Source organism: Salmo salar, chromosome ssa07 (genome assembly GCF_905237065.1).
Source record: "Salmo salar chromosome ssa07, Ssal_v3.1, whole genome shotgun sequence".
Taxonomy (NCBI): domain Eukaryota; kingdom Metazoa; phylum Chordata; class Actinopteri; order Salmoniformes; family Salmonidae; genus Salmo; species Salmo salar.
This window is the reverse complement of record NC_059448.1, coordinates 46,978,780-46,997,570: the sequence shown is the minus strand read 5'-3', so window position 1 is coordinate 46,997,570 and position 18,791 is coordinate 46,978,780. Positions and strand designations below refer to the sequence as shown.

Here is an 18,791-nt window from a genome sequence, read left to right as displayed (position 1 = left end):
ATTTCAAATTTCTTGTATTAAGCGTACCAGAAGGCACCATTTCATTTTTTTATGACAGATAGCCAGGGGCACACTCCAACACTCAGACATAGAGTTGAAGTCGGAGGTTTACATACACTTAGCTTGGAGTCATTAAAATTCGTTTTTCAAACACTTCACAAATTTCTTGTTAACAAACTATAGTTTTTGCCAGGTGGTTAGGACATCTACTTTGTGCATGACACAAGTAATTTTTCCAACAATTGTTTACAGACAGATTATTTCACTTAAAATTCACTGTATCACAATTCCAGTGGGTCAGAAGTTTACATACACTAAGTTGACTGTGCCTTTAAACAGTTTGGAAAATTCCAAAAAAGGATGTCATGGCTTTAGAAGCTTCTGATAGGCTAATTGACATCATTTGAGTCAATTGGAGGTGTACCTGTGGATCTATTTCAAGGCCTACCTTCAAACTCAGTGCCTCCTTGCTTGACATCATGGGAAAATCAAAAGAAATCAGCCAAGACCTCAGAAAAAAATTGTCTGGTTCATCCTTGGGAGCAATTTCCAAACGCCTGAATGTACCACGTTCATCTGTACAAACAATAGTACGCAAGTATAAACACCATGGGACCACGCAGCCATCATACCGCTCTGGAAGGAGACGAGTTCTGTCTCCTAGAGATGAACGTACTTTGGTGCGAGAAGTATATATCAATCCCAGAACAACAGCAAAGGACATTGTGAAGATGCTGGAGGAAACAAGTACAAAAGTATTTATATCCACAGTAAAACGAGTCCTATATCGACATAACCTGAAAGGCATCTCAGCAAGGAAGAAGCCACTGCTCCAAAACCGCCATAAAAAAGCCAGACTACGGTTTGCAACTGCACATGGGGACAAAGATCGTACTTTTTGGAGAAATATCCTCTGGTCTGATGAAACAAAAATAGAACTTTTTGGCCATAATGACCATCGTTATGTTTGGAGGAAAAAGGGGGAGGTTTGCAAGCCAAAGAAAACAATCCTAACCGTGAAGCACGGGGGTGGCAGCATCATGTTGTGGGGGTGCTTTGCTGCAGGAAGGACTGGTGCACTTCACAAAATAGATTGCATCATGAGGAAGTAAAATGATGTGGATATATTAACGCAACATCTCAGGACATCAGTCAGGAAGTTAAAGCTTGGTCGCAAATGGGTCTTCCAAATGGACAATGACCCCAAGCATACTTCCAAAGTTGTGGCAAAATGGCTTAAGGACAACAAAGTCAAGGTATTGAAGTGGCCATCACAAAGCCCTGACCTCAATCCTTTAGAAAATTTGTGGGCAGAACTGAAAAAGTGTGTGCGAGCAAGGAGGCCTACAAACCTGACTCAGTTACACCAGCTCTGTCAGGAGGAATGGGCCAAAATTCACCCAACTTATTGTGGGAAGGTTGTGGAAGGCTACCTGAAACGTTTGACCCAAGTTAAACAATTTAAAGGCAATGCTACCAAATACAAATTGAGTGTATGTGAACTTCTGACCCACTGGGAATGTGATGAAAGAAATAAAAGCTGAAATAAATCCTTCTCTCTACTATTATTCTGACATTTCACAGTCTTAAAATAAAGTGGTGATCCTAACTGACCTAAGACAGGGAATTTTTACTTGGATTAAATGTCAGGAATTGTCAAAAACTGAGTTTAAATGTATTCGGCTAAGGTGTATGTAAACTTCCAACTTCAACTGTAACTCAGACATAATTTACAAATGAATCTTGTGTGTTTTAGTGAGTCTGCCAGATCAGAGTTAGTAGGGATGACCAGGGATGTTCTCTTGATAAGTGTGTGAATTAGACAATTTTCCTGTCCTGCTAAGCATTCAAAATGTAATGTGTACATTAGGGTATCAGGGAAAATGTAGGGAGTAAAAAGTACATTATTTTCTCTAGGAATGTAGTGAAGAAAAAGTAATCAAAAAGAGAAATATTAAAGTACAGATACCCCAAAAAACTACTTAAGTAGTACTTTACACTATTTCTACTTAAGTACTTTACACCACTGGAGATTCCATATAGTCCATAGTCTAGCATGGTATGAGTTGCAGTGGCCTCTATACCGTACCATGCATATGAGTACAAAGCACTGTATTATCGACGTGATCTTACCTCCTTAAACCTTTGGTCCTGTGTACTCATCCTCAACCACAGCATAATGGAAAAGCAATATTTGTCACAAAGTGTTTAACAGCAACCCAACCTTGAGGAAGAGCATCTTATTTTAAGAAGGGACTCAGGGCAATGCTCAGCCCCTCTGCTGGCTTACTTCCCTAGGACTGGTCCATCTCTCACTCGCCCCAGTTTCCATCAACTATACAATTAAGCACATGATGGCACGCATAAAAACACAGATGTTACTGTAATATTGGAACATTCAATTGTGTCAACCAGACCACCCAAAAACCACCCATAGCCCTCTATGTTCATAGATATCAGAATTGTAGAGGGGTAGGTAATGACTTGCTTTCTGCAAGTGGCCATAACACACTGCAACCCCCGGGGGGAGGCACCAGCCAAGTTAACTTGATGTTAGACAGTTGCTCACCCTGAAGTAGTTTGACATTTGTCATGGGTCTTGCCTTGGAGGAAGAACTGAGCAAGTTCCCCTTAGACAGACCAGTTTCAAAGTCAAAATTGGCTATATTGAAAACAAAAATGACCTTTTTGGTCTTCATCTAAGGTTAGCCATTAGGGTTAGCAGTGGGTTAAGGTTCAAATCTGATTTTATGACTTTGTGGCTGTGCCAGCTAGTGACCACTTTGCAGAGCTGCCTCCAGAACAAGATTCATGACGAAAAACACGAACCTGCAACTAATCTATGGGCCAGTGGAAACTAATCCATGGTTGACATGGGTCTAAATCTCATCCCTATTATTGCAGTTGAAACAAACTGACTTGAGGTGGTGGTGGATGTAGGCCTAGAGGAGCATGGTTGTTGGGCTCTCCCCAGCTGAGTTGGGTGTTTCCATTCAATGTGTGTTAAAATAAACTTGAACTTTTACTTGGTACACATGAATAGGAATGAGTAGACATTATTTCTTAAAACATGTACACTCTTGTTTGTTATAAACAAAATACAGGTAGTAGTTTTGACAGAGACACTAACATGGCTAACATAGCCTACTATGTTTGTCGATATCATAACTGTAGAGGGTAGGTATGGCCAATGACTTACTTTCTGCAAGCAGCCATAACACACTGGATCCACAAGGGGATGCCATCAGCCTAATTTTGTGATAATATATATATGAAAAAAAATATATATATAACAATTTAAAGGCAATGCTACCAAATACGAATTGAGTGTATGTGAACTTCTGACCCACTGGGAATGTGATGCATATATTATTATTATTTATTTTTTTTATTTTTTTTCTAATTTTGTAATAATGTGCTTATTGGAATTTCAGTTATCTTCCACATTGACAACAAAAAGATAAAACAACAACTACAATAAAGAAGAAAATTAAGAAAAAATGAACAAACATAAGAAAATGAAATACTAAAGCGCAGTTTAAATAGAGTAATTAGGCCCAATACATGGAACGTACAGTATAATCATGAGACAAGTAAACAACCTGCCTAACTGTCGTGTTGTGCGAACGGAACTGTGCATGTGCAGACTGACAAATCAAAGGCACTCCTTCGATATAAAGTCGTTTTTGACCTAAAATAAAACATTTCAGTTATCACTTTCACGAGGTTGGAGTCATAACATGTCCATCTACTTAAGACATTGGCTCGACTCTAGGTTGTGCCTTTATATTTAGAGATAATTAACAAATAAGGAATAATTTCTCACTTCTCGCATTGACTCATACCAAATGCCTTTTATAAAAAAATATGTGACATAAGTGGGATACATCGCCGAAAGTTGGAAAAAACTCAAATTGAACTAGCCTTCTCCTTCAGCCTTGATAGCATGGAGGAGCGTGCCTGTTCGAACTGAGGATTTACAGTATGGTAAGAACCCATTAGCTCCAGGCCTCTTCTTTTTTTTTACTGACTGCCAGTACTTTTAGAAAATGCCCCCCCAAAAAGTGGAGAACGTGAGCTATACAGCTGGTGGGAGTTGTAGTTCTAATGAAACGGTGATAACTTTTCAGCTTCGTGCATCTTCTTGGCCGTCCAATTGATTGACCTTCATGTCTTAAAGTAATGATGGACTGTCGTTTCTCTTTGCTTATTTGAGATGTTCTTGCCATAATATGGACTTGGTCTTTTACAAAATAGGGCTATCTTCTGTATACCAACCCTACCTTGTCACAAGAGCCTGTAGAGACAGCATCCAAGATGGACGTTCGTATACGCCGTTTCGTGAGGCTTGCCATCTTTCTAGATCCAGTTTTACTGGGATTACTACGCCTGCGCACTAGCACTAAGTGAACACGAGAATTGACGATTTAATCACGTTATCCAAAAACATGACAGACATTGGACGAATAAATGTTTTATATCTTTGGCTTTCACTCACAGCCAAAGATATTACAATTTTATATTTGTCCAACTTATTTGAAGAAAAGTGCCAATATACTGTATGATTATAATAGCAATGTAAATAAGAAATTCATTATTTGTAAAATGTTGTACAGATTTTGAGCAATCACTTTATTATAAATCAGTTCCACTATTAAATGTCATGTAATATAATGATAATGGTGTGACAGAGAATAAAAACACAACTTTGCCATCCAGTGAAAAAAATAGGTATTTGTGTGGCATGATTCTCACAGCAAATTCTTTAAAGTAACTGTCCAGTGAAAATCTTGTTTTATTTTTTATCTCATTTTTAAACTCATATTCTGTTTGCTAATACCCAAATAATGTTGTTGACTCTTAATTTACCGGTAGGACCTTTTTAATTCTATGAGCAGTACATTTTGCCAATATTTTAGCATGGTGGGGTGACTCCAATTTTTTTAAAGAGACTGGCTCTTTGTACTGCCCCCTGGCTCCTGCTTCAGTAGGAGAAAGATCAGTCTCTCATTTTGTGTGTCTGATAGTTTATATACGAGTAATTAAAACATGACATTAATTGATCTTTCAGTAGTTCATAAAAAGCCTATCTCTATTGGAATGCCATCGAGGCCAGGCGTTTTCCCCGTCTGAAAGTAATCAATTGCCAACCATAGTTAGTCCTGTGAAATTAGGCCTTCACAATATATTTTTGTGCAGCAGATAGTCTAACATGATTTTTGGGGAAATGTACAGTACCAGTTAAGAGTTTGGACACATCTACTCAATCAAGAGTTTTTCTTTCTTTTCACTTTTTTCTACATTGTAGAATAATAGTGAAGACATCAAAACTATAAAATAACACATTCTGGAATCATGTAGTAACCAAAAAAGTGTTAAACAAATCAAAATATGTTTTATATTTAAGATTCAAAGTAGCCATCCTTTGCTTTAATGATAGCTTTGCACACTTGGCACTCTCTCAACCAAATTCATGAGGAATGCTTTTCCAACAGTCTTGAAAGCGTTCCCACATGTGCTGAGCACTTGTTGGCTGCTTTTCCTTTACTCTGCGGTCCAACTCATCCCAAACCATCTCAATTGGGTGGAGGTCGGGTGATTTTGGAGGCCAGGCCATCTGATGCAGCACTCTATCACTCTCCTTCTTGGTCAAATAGCCCTTACACAGCCTGGAGGTGTGTTGGATCATTGTCCTGTTGAAAACCAATGATAGTCTGACTAAGCGCTAACCAGATGGGATGGCGTATCGCTGCAGAATGCTGTGGTAGCCATGCTGGTTAGTTGTGTCTTGAATTCTAAATAGATCAGTGTCACCAGCAAAGCACCCCACACCATCACACCTCCTCCTCCATGCTTCACGGTGGGAACCACACATGCAGAGATCATCCGTTCACCTACTCTGTGTCTCACAACGACATGGCGGTTGGAACCAAAAATCTCAAATTTGGACTCATTAGACCAAAGGGAAGATTTCCACCAGTCTAGTGTCCATTGCTCGTGTTTCTTGGCCCAAGCAAGTCTCTCCATATTATTGGTGTCCTTTAGTAGTGGTTTCTTTGCAGCAAATCGACCATGAAGGCCTGATTCACGCAGTGTCCTCTGAACAGTTGATATTGAGATGTGTCTGTTACTTGAACTCTGTAAAGCATTTATTTGGGCTGAAATCTGAGGTGCAGTTAAATCTAATGAACTTGTCCTCTGCAGCAGAGGTAACTCTGGGTCTTCCTTTCCTGTGGCGGTCCTCATGAGAGCCAATTTCATCATAGAGCTTGATGGTTTTTGCGACTGCACTTCAAGAAACTTTAAAAGTTCTTGAAATTTTACAAATTGGCTGACCATGTCTTAAAGTAATGATGGACTGTCTTTTCTCTTTCCTTATTTGAGCTGTTCTTGCCATAATATGGACTTGGTCTTTTACCAAAGAGGGCTATCTTCTGTATACCACCACTACCTTGTCACAACACAACTGATTGGCTCAAACACATTAAGAAGGAAATAAATTCCACAAATTAACAAGGCACACCTGTTAATTGAAATGCATTCCAGGTGACTACCTCATGAAGCTGGTTGAGAGAATGCCAAGAGTATGCAAAGCTGTCATCAAGGCAAAGGGTGGCTACTTTGAAGAATCTCAAATATAAAATATATTTTGATTTGTTTAACACTGCTGGTTACTACATAATTCAATATGTGTTGTTTCATAGTTTTGATGTCTTCACTATTATTTTACAAGGTACAAAATAGTAAAAATAAAGAAGAACCTTTGAATGAGTAGGTGTGTCCAAACTTTTGACTGGTACTGTATATCACAAAACTCATCATCAACTCAGGTTGGAGGACCTTCCTCATTCAGAATCTCCTTTGGTGAGAAGGATTTCTCCATCGTTTGTAACTTTTTTCTGTAGGTTCTTTTTGGTCGGGTTACTATATTGAATTTGCTCTGGGAAAAAAATAACAAATTTAACTCAGTCTTTCCTGAATAAATTCCTCAATCTCCTTTTGTTTTGTGTGTAGATTATTCAGGGATTCTGTAATACATTCAACACCATTGATGTGTAATGTTAGATGTTCTCTTTCTGTTTAAATTCTTTTCTCTGTTGACCGATACCGTTTTTGGGATGAAAATTGAATTCAATGGCCTCTAAAGGTACAATAATTGGGTCCACTGAACCTGTATTGTGCAAGAAAAAGCCTGTTAAGAATTCCTTACTTTGTGTTAAGAAAGTAGTGTCAGTCAATAAACCCTGGTTAAATTTCCAATATGCCCGTCCTCGTGGAAGGTCTGTCATATGTATATGGAGGGATACTGTATAAATTGATGATCTGATCGCATTCTATCCTCAATCAATGGACAGATACTTTAAAACATTTGACAACAAACAAATATAAAACAACTTAAAATATACTGTACAGTGAGCTATTTTATAGATATACTGTATCACAACATTCCGATCTCAGTCCATTGCTCAGCAGATCTTCATGACGAGCCAATTCCAACAAGTAGTGCCACCAAAAAGGCTATATTTCCAAGGAAAAACAGGACCAGCAGTAACAACTCCATTCTTGTCTGGGGGAGAAATGAAAAGTCAAGTACAGCCGTGGCAGACAAAATAGTTGTTAAGAATGAGTCACTTACTAATTCACTGACACAATAAGTACATTTAAATGTGTGGGATTAAATAGTGGGATTCAGCGTACCGATTCAGAAGCACTCTCTGCATGATCTAGAAGAACAACCAAAGTTATATTGAAGTATTTGAAAAGAAAATAGAAACCTGCACACTTCTCTTGCTTGTATCACTTTGTTTATTCAAGCTTACGTGTCGGCCTCTTGTCCTTCGTCAGAGCTTTTGACGTAGGCCAAGAGGCCAACAAAAGTTATATGGCAGATCCACAATATAAGGTTATTCAATATTACAGGGGGGCTACATATCATCAACCTGAATTTAACAAAATTAAGATCGATATCATTATGTATTTGATCTCACCATTGAGCTTCCAGCGCATGTGGAGTTCTAGCAGGATGTACAGCGTTGCCTCCCATCCAACAAACCCACCCATCACCTTCAGAAGCCAACTATCCTCAGAGGTGCTAAAATACGACAGCCCAGTGAATATGGCTGCCACTGGAAGATAATGTCAGCACAATTACTAACATGGTAGTAGTGCAACAGCAAACATGTTTGACAGATATTGGCTGAGAAGATACGGTACTTTGTACTATACTAATAAAATCCAACAAAAACAATGTCATGATCACAGTTCCTTACCAGCTAAAACTTTTATTGCCACTGCATTCAAAGCATGCGACCAATTGAAGAGGAATCGCCTGTGAAAAAACAATAACACAAAAATAATACATTCACTTGAGAAAACAAGCCACTTTTGGATTTACATACACATGAGCAAACTGACATACACTAGGTATGAGTCTGTATCCCTTACCAGTGATGATGAGGTCCACATCGGAACATGGCAGCGATAGGCTGGAAGAAGGCCAGGATCATAACGATGCAGCCCAACACAGGATGGGCCCCCTATAAACACAGATGGGCTCCCTATAAACACAATGGGCTCATAAACTGTCTCTCATAACTATTTCAATTATCTGAGCCTTCCATAATAGAGTAGGTTTCATAAAACTGTAGACGGCACAGCATTTGTCAGATAGGTCTGTTTTAAATAACAATCGGCGCGCAGTAACGGTTTATGATACATACCCCACTCCAGCCCCCAACTTCTGAGAAGGCCAAAATGAAGGCGATGATGGTGGCGGCAACAGTGAGTGTCATAAGAGACACGTGCGCCTGAGGAACATGCAAGCCAAGAGTACAGATTATGTGACATTATTATTTGGAACTAAAAACATTACTAATGTTTATGTTCATTTTCTTATATATATATTTTTTCTTATTGTTGTTGTATTTTTCAAGAAGGAGCCTGCAAGTCAGCATATTGTTGGACAGTGTGTATCCCGTACATACGACTAATAAAACTTGAAATTTGAAACGTGACGGGCGTCAGTCTGCTTGCTTAATTAACAGTATAGCTTCCTCGCCTGCTTGACATACTCTCCCAGTCACGCTATATGTAGAAAAGGCACCAATTCGATAGCAGTGAAAACATTTCAAGTACAATCTAACTTACTGTACAATCTAATTTTCTTACACTAACACATTAGGGACAGTATTATAGAAACTCACCAGAAACCAAACATCTTTCCCAAAATAATGTTTCCCCCTGGCCACACCTTTCAGATACCTGGCTATGATCATTCCCAAACTACCTGTGGTCATCCACGCTATCAACATCAGGGAACCTGAAGTACAACAGGATAATAAATCAATAATCCATTATCAATACACAAATCTATAAGCTTGTATATGTAGTTATAATCAGTGTATTACCGTATAACAATTTGTTCGAGGTTATGCATGCAAACTCTTCTCACCAAGGAAACGGCAACCTTACCATGTGCTTTAATAATAGGTGGCTCTTTTTCACTTGTAACAACTTGAGGACTTGAAATATCCACTTTAGTGTCACTGATGAAGGTGCCAGTATGAAAGCCGATCGTCCCTGTCAAAGTCAACCGAAAAGTGAAATGGAAGAGAAATAGAATAAAATGATATTATGAAACATATGACTGCTAGACGGAAGCAGACCGCTTTCTTCATCAGTACCAGGCCCACAATATTAGAATCCTTATTAGATAACAGGGCCCGTATTCATACAATATCTCAGAGTAGGAGTGCTGATTTAAGATCCCGTCTTCCATGTCCATGTAATGTCACTCATTATTATCTAAAGATGTCATAGCATTATGTAAATAAAATGACAGAGGGATACAACCACTTCATCTGTACCAGTACTGGTGCTACAATGCTGTAAGCTTTTGGCTCATACTGTACCATTATTGGAGGGCCCGTGAACGATCATGAGATAATAGAGGGAACTGGACCCTCCGGATCGCTGAGTTGAAATGGGGTTCCTAGTCGTGAAGGAACAGCTAATGATACTATTATTCACTGAGGATTTAACATCAGAAACATTTCCCTAGAAAAGGACACACAAGAGACATTTGAGTCATTACTGATTGTTTTGTGAGTCATTATAGCATCAGGGTTGGGGGTCCATTCCATTTCAAATCAGTCAAATCAGAACTTTCATTCCAGTCCATATTCCAATTGCTATCATCCTCTTTGCTTTTCATATGTCATAATAGCAAGCAAGTACCAGAGGAAGTATGTCCGGTATCTTCCTTCCTGTTGAAAAGGCGTGTTGCAATTGGATGAGCCCGCCACTGTCCCTTCCACAAATATAGATGTCATCATTTCCCTTATGTGATGCAGAGGAAAACAGATTATGAGAGGAACACAATCAACCCTGCCACAGGCCACTTGAAGGCGCAGGGTACAATAAACAAAAATTCATAAAATAAAAATAGCACACTGTTGAATGCTCCTGCAGTTTATTGGCTGCCTTCCAACTGCCTTCATACAATCCCTCTTCGTTTTAAAAATAAACTTGTTCACCATTTTCGTTGAAGTGAAAGTATCTGGACGAGTGCCTCGAAATTTGAATAAGCATATTGAATTGCAGGATGTGCATGCACTACTTCTGAAAAGGCTACATTACCATCCTCTGGTCATCTGAGAAGCCGATGGCGATGTAGCCATCTGAAGTGCCAGTCATCTCCAGCTGGACGGCTGTATCACCAGGAGAAGTCATGGCAGACAGGAAGTAACAGTCTGGACTGACCCCAGGGTCACAGTTCAGAGGTTGGCTGAAACAGACCTTAGTGCTGCCACATCCAGTGCTGGAGTTGGACAACTATTACAAACATATTCAATGTTATTGTAATGCACTTTGGGACAACTGATGTAAAAATAAATGTTATTGTTTGTTTGAAAATGTAATATGACAATATTATCTGAGAGTGAGCGGCAGGTTCCTAGTTCGAATCCCTGACCCGACAAGGTGAAAAATCTATTGATCTGCCTTTGAGCAAGGCACTTAACCCTAATTGCTCCAGGGTCACCGTCAATGACCCCACTCTCAGGGGGAGTTGGGAAATGCAAAAAAACACATTTCCATTTCTCACCTCACGCTCGTACAGGTTACCCACTTCTACATGCAATGAAACAGGACAAATATAAGTATCCCCTTTTGATAGACTATCAATTACACTTGTGATACATTGTTAAGACAAGTTTATGTTTTTGATAAAACCTATTTGTACTATTATCTATTACCATAAGTACTAAGGATTTCAATGGAAATACTGAGTACATTTCCATGCACACTAATAATTCGATTTTAAACTGATTATGACAGTAGGCCGAGTATGGCATTAGTCATGTAAACACCTTACTCTGCTTATCTTAATTGGCGTAAGTTCATAATCTAAGTAAGCATACGCCAATTAAAACATCTGGTTTCTGAGCAACCTTTCGAATTATTAGGACATGTACACTCTTAGAAAAAAGGTTTCCAAAAGTGTTCTGCAGCTGTCCCCATAGAAGGACCCTTTAAGGTTCCAGGTAGAACCCTTTTTAGTTCCAGGGTAGAACTCTTTTGCATTCTATGTAGAACTCTCTGTGAAAAGGGTTCTACATGGAACCCAAAATGATTCTACTTGGAACCAAAAGGGTTCTACATGAAACCAAAAGGTGTTCTTCAAAGGGTTCTCCTATGGGGACAGCCGAATAACCCTTTTGGGTTCTAGATAGCACCTTTGAAGAGTGTCAACACCTTAATCGTAGTTCCAGCGGTGTATTTGATCTGCACATGTGATAAAGCCAGCAGTGCAAGCCTCCCTCCTTTGCATGAGTGAAGGGAGTTAAAAATGTCAGAAGTCAGAATCAAATAGGCTTCCCAAAAATAACATTTTACCACGTATATTTTGATTGGCAATTTTCTGCATTTATCAAAGTCCCATCATTTCGTGTCCATATAAACAGGATTATTAGGGAAATCATTCTTCTTGCAAAGCATGCAAATGTTTTAATCAAATTATTATATTAATCTGAATATTCATGTAACCTTACTCACTTTTGAAGATGAGGCAAAGGAGGAGGTAGAGGTGAAGGATATGGATTTGTTGTTAGTTGGGGCTGCAGCAGCAACGTTGTATGTAACTGGAGAACTTCTCACTCCAACCCAGAAGGTGGAGTAATCTTTTACAAAGGATGCACTGTAAAAATGGCATGGCAGAACAAATAGTAAAGCAATGTAATGACATTAAGGGACGGATTTTCCATTGAAAGTGCGTTTTAGTCAAGAACGAGGCTTAATCTGTGTACCGGAAACTGGGCCCCAGGGTATAAGACGTGAACATTCTGGTTCACGAGCTAGGAGATATTGGATGGGTGAATCACCTGAATTGGATGGAGTTGAGGTTGCCTGATGTGGGGGCCCTCCATATTCCATGGATGGAGGATTTAGGTGAATCTGATGTGTGAGAAATTGCAGAATTCTGAGAAAAGGAAAAAAAAAGGATCCATGAAGATTTCGTTTTATTCAGATGCAACAGGGTGATTCCATGCCAGGGAGACCCAAAGATATTTTGGGTTTCTTAGATTGTTCTGGCTATTCTCACATAGAAATTTCATTGGGATGGGGGATGTTTGTTATGCTTTTTACATTGGTATTAAAAAATAAAATACATGGGGGGGGGCATCATGATGAAAGTGGCCATTTTAGGCCCTTTTAGACCAACAGTGTATTGGGAATGTATTCAGACCCCTTGACTTTTTCCACATTTTGTTATTTTACAGCCTTATTCTAAAATGTATTACATTAAATGTTTTCCTTGTCAATCTACACACAATACCCCATAATGACAAAGTGTAAACAGGTTTTTAGAAATACCTTATTTACATAAGTATTCAGAGCTTTTGCCATGGAGCCTCTAAATTGAGCTAAGGTGCATCCTGTTTCCATTGAAAATCCTTGAGATGTTTCTACAACTTGATTGTGGTAAATTCAATTAATTGGACATGATTTGGAAAGGCACACACCTGGCTATATAAGGTCAAACAATTGACATTGCATGTCAGAGCAAAAACCAAGCCATTAGGTCGAAGGAATTGTCCGTAGAGCTCCAAGACAGGATTGTGTAGAGGGAAGGGTACCAAAACATTTCTGCAGCATTGAAGGTCCCCAAGAACACAGTGGCCTCCATCATTCTTAAATGGAAGAAGTTTGGAACAACCAAGACTCTTCCTAGAGCTGGCCGCCTGGCCAAACTGAGCAATCGGGGGAGAAGGTCCTTGGTCAGGGAGGTGACCAAGAACCCGATGGTCAGTCTGACAGAGCTCCAGAATTCCTTTAAGGAGATGGGATAACCTTCCAGAAGGACAACCATCTCTGAATGGCCAGACAGAAGCCACTCCTCAGTAAAATGCACATGACAGTCTGTTTGGAGTTCGCCAAAAGGCACCTAAAGGACTCTCAGACCATGAGAAACAAGATTCTCTGGTCTGATGAAAGCAAGATTGAACTATTTGGTCTGAATGCAAAGCGTCATGTCTGGAGGAAACCTGGCACCATCGCTACGGTGAAGCATGGTGGTGGCAGCATCATTATTTCCGGTTTTTATTTGTAATAAATTTGCATTTTTAAAAACCTGTTTTTGCTTTGTCATTATGGGCTATTGTGTGTAGATTGAGGAGGACAATTTAATCCATTTTAGAATAAGGCTGTCACGTAACAAAATGTCAAGGGGCCTGAAAACTTTCCAAATGCACTGTATACATGCCTCCTGTAAGATCCTATGATCCGTGAACCGTACATGTTACAGACAACATCTGTGTCATTATACTCCTGATAGTGTGCTTCAAAATATGGAGTATGTCTCGATTCTGATATTCAAAAATATACTTTAATTTATTCAACATTCAAAATATGAATATCTCAAAAGACATACGTCTTCAAAGAAAGCAGAGCGCGCTCCCACTTTCCAAGGGGCAACCACAGAGCAGGCTCAACTCTCCCGACTTCTCAGTCTACTTGCCCCAGAAAATAGGGGAACCCTTAAGGTGCCTGCTACAATCAGGTTTCTGAGTTTTACCTGGTTACATTCAGGAAGAAGAAAAAAATCACCCCACCACTCTGGGACCTGTGGTGCCACCTTTGAGTTATGATACATTTTATGAGCACCACCAACACAGTGAATGGGAAAATGGATTCAAAGGGAACTCCGTCTGCTGGTGATTTGCCGAATGTGCAATCATAAAGGTCGCCGGAACTGTTCCCACCTGAGATTCAGGCAGTACAGTGGGGGAAAAAAGTATTTGATCCCCTGCTGATTTTGTACGTTTGCCCACTTACAAAGAAATGATCAGTCTATAATTTTAATGGTAGGTTTATTTGAACAGTGAGAGACCGAATAACAACAAAAAAATCCAGAAAAAAACGCATGGCAAAAATGTTATAAAATGATTTGCATTTTAATGACCATCATTATGTTTGGAGGAAAAAGGGGGAGGCTTGCAAGCCGAAGAACACCATCCCAACCGTGAAGCACGGGGGTGGCAGCATCATGTTGTGGGGGTGCTTTGCTACAGGAGGGACTGGTGCTACTTCACAAAGTATATGGCATCATGAGGTAGGAAAATTATATGGATATATTGAAGCAACATCTCAAGACATCAGTCAGGAAGTTAAAGCTTGGTCGCAAATGGGTCTTCCAAATGGACAATGACCCCAAGCATACTTCCAAAGTTGTGGCAAAATGGCTTAAGGACAACAAAGTCAAGGTATACAACAAAGTCAAGGTATTGGAGTGGCCATCACAAAGCCCTGACCTCAATCCCATAGAAAATGTGTGGGCAGAACTGAAAAAGCATGTGCGAGCAAGGAGGCCTACAAACCTGACTCAGTTACACCAGCTCTGTCAGGAGGATTGGGCCAAAATTCACACAACTTATTGTGGGAAGCTTGTGGAAGTCTACCCGATACGTTTGACCCGAGTTGAACAATTTAAAGGCAATGCTACCAAATACTAATTGAGTTTATGTAAACTTCTTACCCACTGGGAATGTGATGAAAGAAATAAAGTGAAAAACTGAGTTTAAATGTATTTGGCTAAGGTGTATGTAAACTTCCGACTTCAACTGTATCACCAGTATCCCTGCCATCGTATCAGTACATGTACATTCTTGTGTTCTTTCTCTACTGGCATTGACACTTACATTTATTTTTATTTTTTACTTCTATATTGACACTGCTATTTTTTTTTTTATACTGCATTGTTAAAGGTTTTTAGTGTAGACTTACAGCCTCTACTCTACCCGACAGGGTAGCAGGAGGACCCATGCAGGAACACGGAATAACTGATCTGTTTTTGTAAATCAAGACTTGTTTTCTTCTGTCTCATAAATACATTTATAAGATCTAAACAACCATTACTGTTTCAATGTTATATGCAGAGGTGCAACTTTCACATTCTGAAATTGCATTTTTGCAATTTAACCAGGTAAGTCAGTTAAGAGCAAATTTTTATTTACAATGATGGCCTACCCCGGCCAAACCCAGACAACGCTAGGCCAATTGTGCGCCACCTTATGGGACTCCATCACAGCCAGATGTGATACAGCCTGGATTCGAACCAGGGTGTCTGTAGTGACGCCTCAAGCACTGAGACGCAGTGCCTTAGACTGCTGCGCCACTCGGGATCCCTATCATTGGAATGAGAACTTGTTCTCAACTAGCTTACCTGGTTAAATAAAGGTGAAATAAAAAATACAAAAAAAAAATGTGATACAAAACGAGGCATTGGTGTGCTTTAGGACCATGCGTATACCTCCAAGCGGTCAGGTATGCTGTTTGGAGTGTTTATCGAGTGGATAAAAATAATAATACCCAAAAAAAGTTATGCCCCCCCACTACTAAAACCAAAGTTGCGGCCCTGGTTATATGTAATACTGTAGCTCTCATAACATAACAGAAAAGTAGGCAATAGGTCAGGTGGTAATAGATAGGTGGGAATAAACATAATGAAATGGAATTATACAGTCTCTGTGGGAATAGACTCACAGGTAGTCCGTTGCAGGTGAGTAGCTGGGCCTCTCCACTTGTTACAGTGAAGGATCCCAGAGGACTGCTTCCTCCAACCTCTCTGGCTTGTAACATAAACCCAATGAATGGAGTGGAAGCTGCCAGGAGCCTGACTGTAAACAACAGTGTTTAGTTGATTTAAACACCACCATAGACGATGGAGACCATTATTCATTCCATATCTACTTTTCAGCATATCTACCCATAACAGCCAAACCATATATAGATTACTAAAACCTATAGGCCTAGTGGTGAGGGTTCAATATCTCTGCATGAACCCTCCAGTAATAGAGAAAACTACATGATGTCTCACCGATGATTTCATCGCCCTCCTTGAAGCTGAACCGGTCAGTGGTGACAGAGAATGGAGCGGGGCTTTGCTGCGCGCCTTTTTTGTGTTGCGGTGTCATATTGTCACACGCCCCAGTCACCTTTCCGGAGCTGTAGCACCGCACCGGCCACAGACAACACGCCAATAACACAATGATAAATATGTATCGTTCCATTTAGATTAAATTATTAAAACGAAAATTTTAAAAATAGCCTACTGATGTTGACCATAACCCACCGATGACGGCAAATTGTGAAGTTTGGGTGAGGGGCAGAATTTGTATTATAGTGCCTTGTGGGTGGAGAGTAGACTATTCACGACAGGTTACGCTGCGTTCATAACCAAGTGAGATTGTGGAAATGCCCAATTGTGATGTCGTAAATACTAGTTGGATGCATTCACTCCTTGATAGAATGCTGCAGGGGCGAAAATCTGATATCCACTTTGGAGGGGACAATTACATGAAATTTTCTCAAGAGCAATTCCTGAGGGGGACACCAAAAGTAGTGCTGTAACGCATAGCCTACATTGTAACATGGTAAATGTATATTGAGGAACCAAAGAAATAAGGTGTTTGCCGTACTCCTAACTACCGGTACCCAAAACTACACAACTAATCACAACAGCAATACCATTGCCTTTAACAAATCTTAGTTCAGTCACCAGTTTAAGTTGAGAGTGGGGGTATCCATGGCATTTTCCAATTATGTTCCTATTTTACAAGTCAAAAAAATTGAGAACCTTTCATAATGTTGCCAAACAAAGACTCAACAAACTTACCTGAGACTCCCTGTCTCTGCCAGTCTGTCCCTGCATATCTGTCCCCAACTCTGCTGTCTGTGTGCCATCTGTTGCCTGCTCTGCCTAATGACATCATTGTGAAACATTTCCATTAGAATTTCATTTCTTTCTTATGAACATTTTATCAAGTAGTCTTTGAGATATTAGGCTACTAGGGTTCTTACTATGCGTTTTGGTGTATTGAAAAATACTCTGATGTCCGTCTTTTATTTTTCTGCCATTTTTCTACCTGGCTGGCTGGCTGGCTACACACACACACAGTGTGTAGGTTATTTACAGTAGGAGATGGGCTTCTATCATCTTCAATCATTCTATTTGGGCTTCGATCTAAAAGGTAGCTGGCAAATGTGAAACGGATTAAAATGACAAGAGTTGACAGCTGTATGAGTTCACCATTTACACAACATATGCTGCAACCTTTTGTAATTTTAATAGTTTGTTTCATATTGGCTGGCTTCCAACAATAGCTGAATTTGCAAAGCTAGCGAGCACCAATTCAGTTTCAGTGGTGTTTGCTATAATCTTTGCTACCCGGGTTAAATAAAGGTGAAATAAAATAAATAAATAAAAGTTCCCTTGCGACAATTTAGCTTTTGCAACGAGACCATTAAATATATTTAAGACAATGGTAGAAGAGAGTGTAGTTCTGTTCAGTTTGGACTTCAGTTTATCGCTAACCTTATCACAGGCACTTTGAAGCACTAACTTACATCATCTGCATGCTGATTCCATCTTTGACGACGCCACATAAATGGAATAGGTACTAGCTAGCTTAATAGTTAATATTTGCGTGCTATCTCTGCATATTCAGCTAGTGTGTGTGTGCGCGATTGACTGGATGAACCTCACGGCAGTTACGTGCAAACTAAGGAACTGGCAGTGGATCAAACCATTGTGAGGCAAAGGGCGGGGGGGGTCGCAATCTTTTGAAACTTAAAAACGCGCTATTAAGTGTCTATAATCAGCACAATTGCTTTCATTGCGTATTATTAATATTATTTAAATTACATAGTTATGTTTCAGTGATATATTGGGGGGGACAAATCATATTTTTCCCAGGATGGGGGGGTCGTGTCCCCCCCGTCCCCCCCCGGGATTTCCGCCCCTGGAATGCTGATTGGCTAATGGCCAAGTTCGCCAACAAGCTCTGTCAACCATAAACTAAAAGTACAGCTATTATGCTTGTAAACAAATGATAGTGTTCAAAAACCACATGAATAGATTGTTTTTAAGAAATTGTGTTTTGTTATTGCATTTAACTGCCGAAAATGCTGTTATCGAGGTCACTTCCTTGACGTCAGAGGTCAGCATGTGGGAGAAGTCGGAGCTCAGGTATGAGAGACGAGTTTTCCTTTAGTAATTACCAGTTGGAGGGGCATTCAAGTGGATTTTTCAGAGTCGTATGTGGTAAATACCACCTTCCCAATGGGTTATGAATGAACAGGTTGCTTCCATAGAGATGTATAGAGCTCGAAACTTTAGGCTTCTTGCAGTCAATTTGCCATCTACAAATTATTTGTAATTATGTTCCAGCCCCCTGACCATCCACTCAAGAAAAAAAAAATGTCCCGTGGCTGAATCTAGTTCCCATCCAGTT

At 39.8% G+C, this 18,791-nt stretch overlaps 1 protein-coding gene across 1 annotated transcript; it reads right to left on the bottom strand.

Annotated features, from left to right (window-relative positions):
- Positions 1-6,734: 6,734 nt before the first annotated feature.
- LOC106609418 (putative ferric-chelate reductase 1) lies at positions 6,735-16,665 on the bottom strand. The gene is made up of 15 exons (XM_014208219.2): positions 16,376-16,665; positions 16,042-16,175; positions 12,381-12,478; positions 12,055-12,196; positions 10,639-10,833; positions 10,237-10,338; positions 9,912-10,056; positions 9,472-9,579; positions 9,204-9,319; positions 8,721-8,807; positions 8,446-8,537; positions 8,271-8,329; positions 7,989-8,126; positions 7,699-7,724; positions 6,735-7,567 (listed from the first exon to the last, which is right to left on the bottom strand). The coding sequence occupies exons 1-15, from the start codon at positions 16,566-16,568 to the stop codon at positions 7,478-7,480; spliced, it is 1,725 nt and encodes a 574-aa protein (XP_014063694.2). The 5' UTR covers positions 16,569-16,665; the 3' UTR covers positions 6,735-7,477.
- Positions 16,666-18,791: the final 2,126 nt, after the last annotated feature.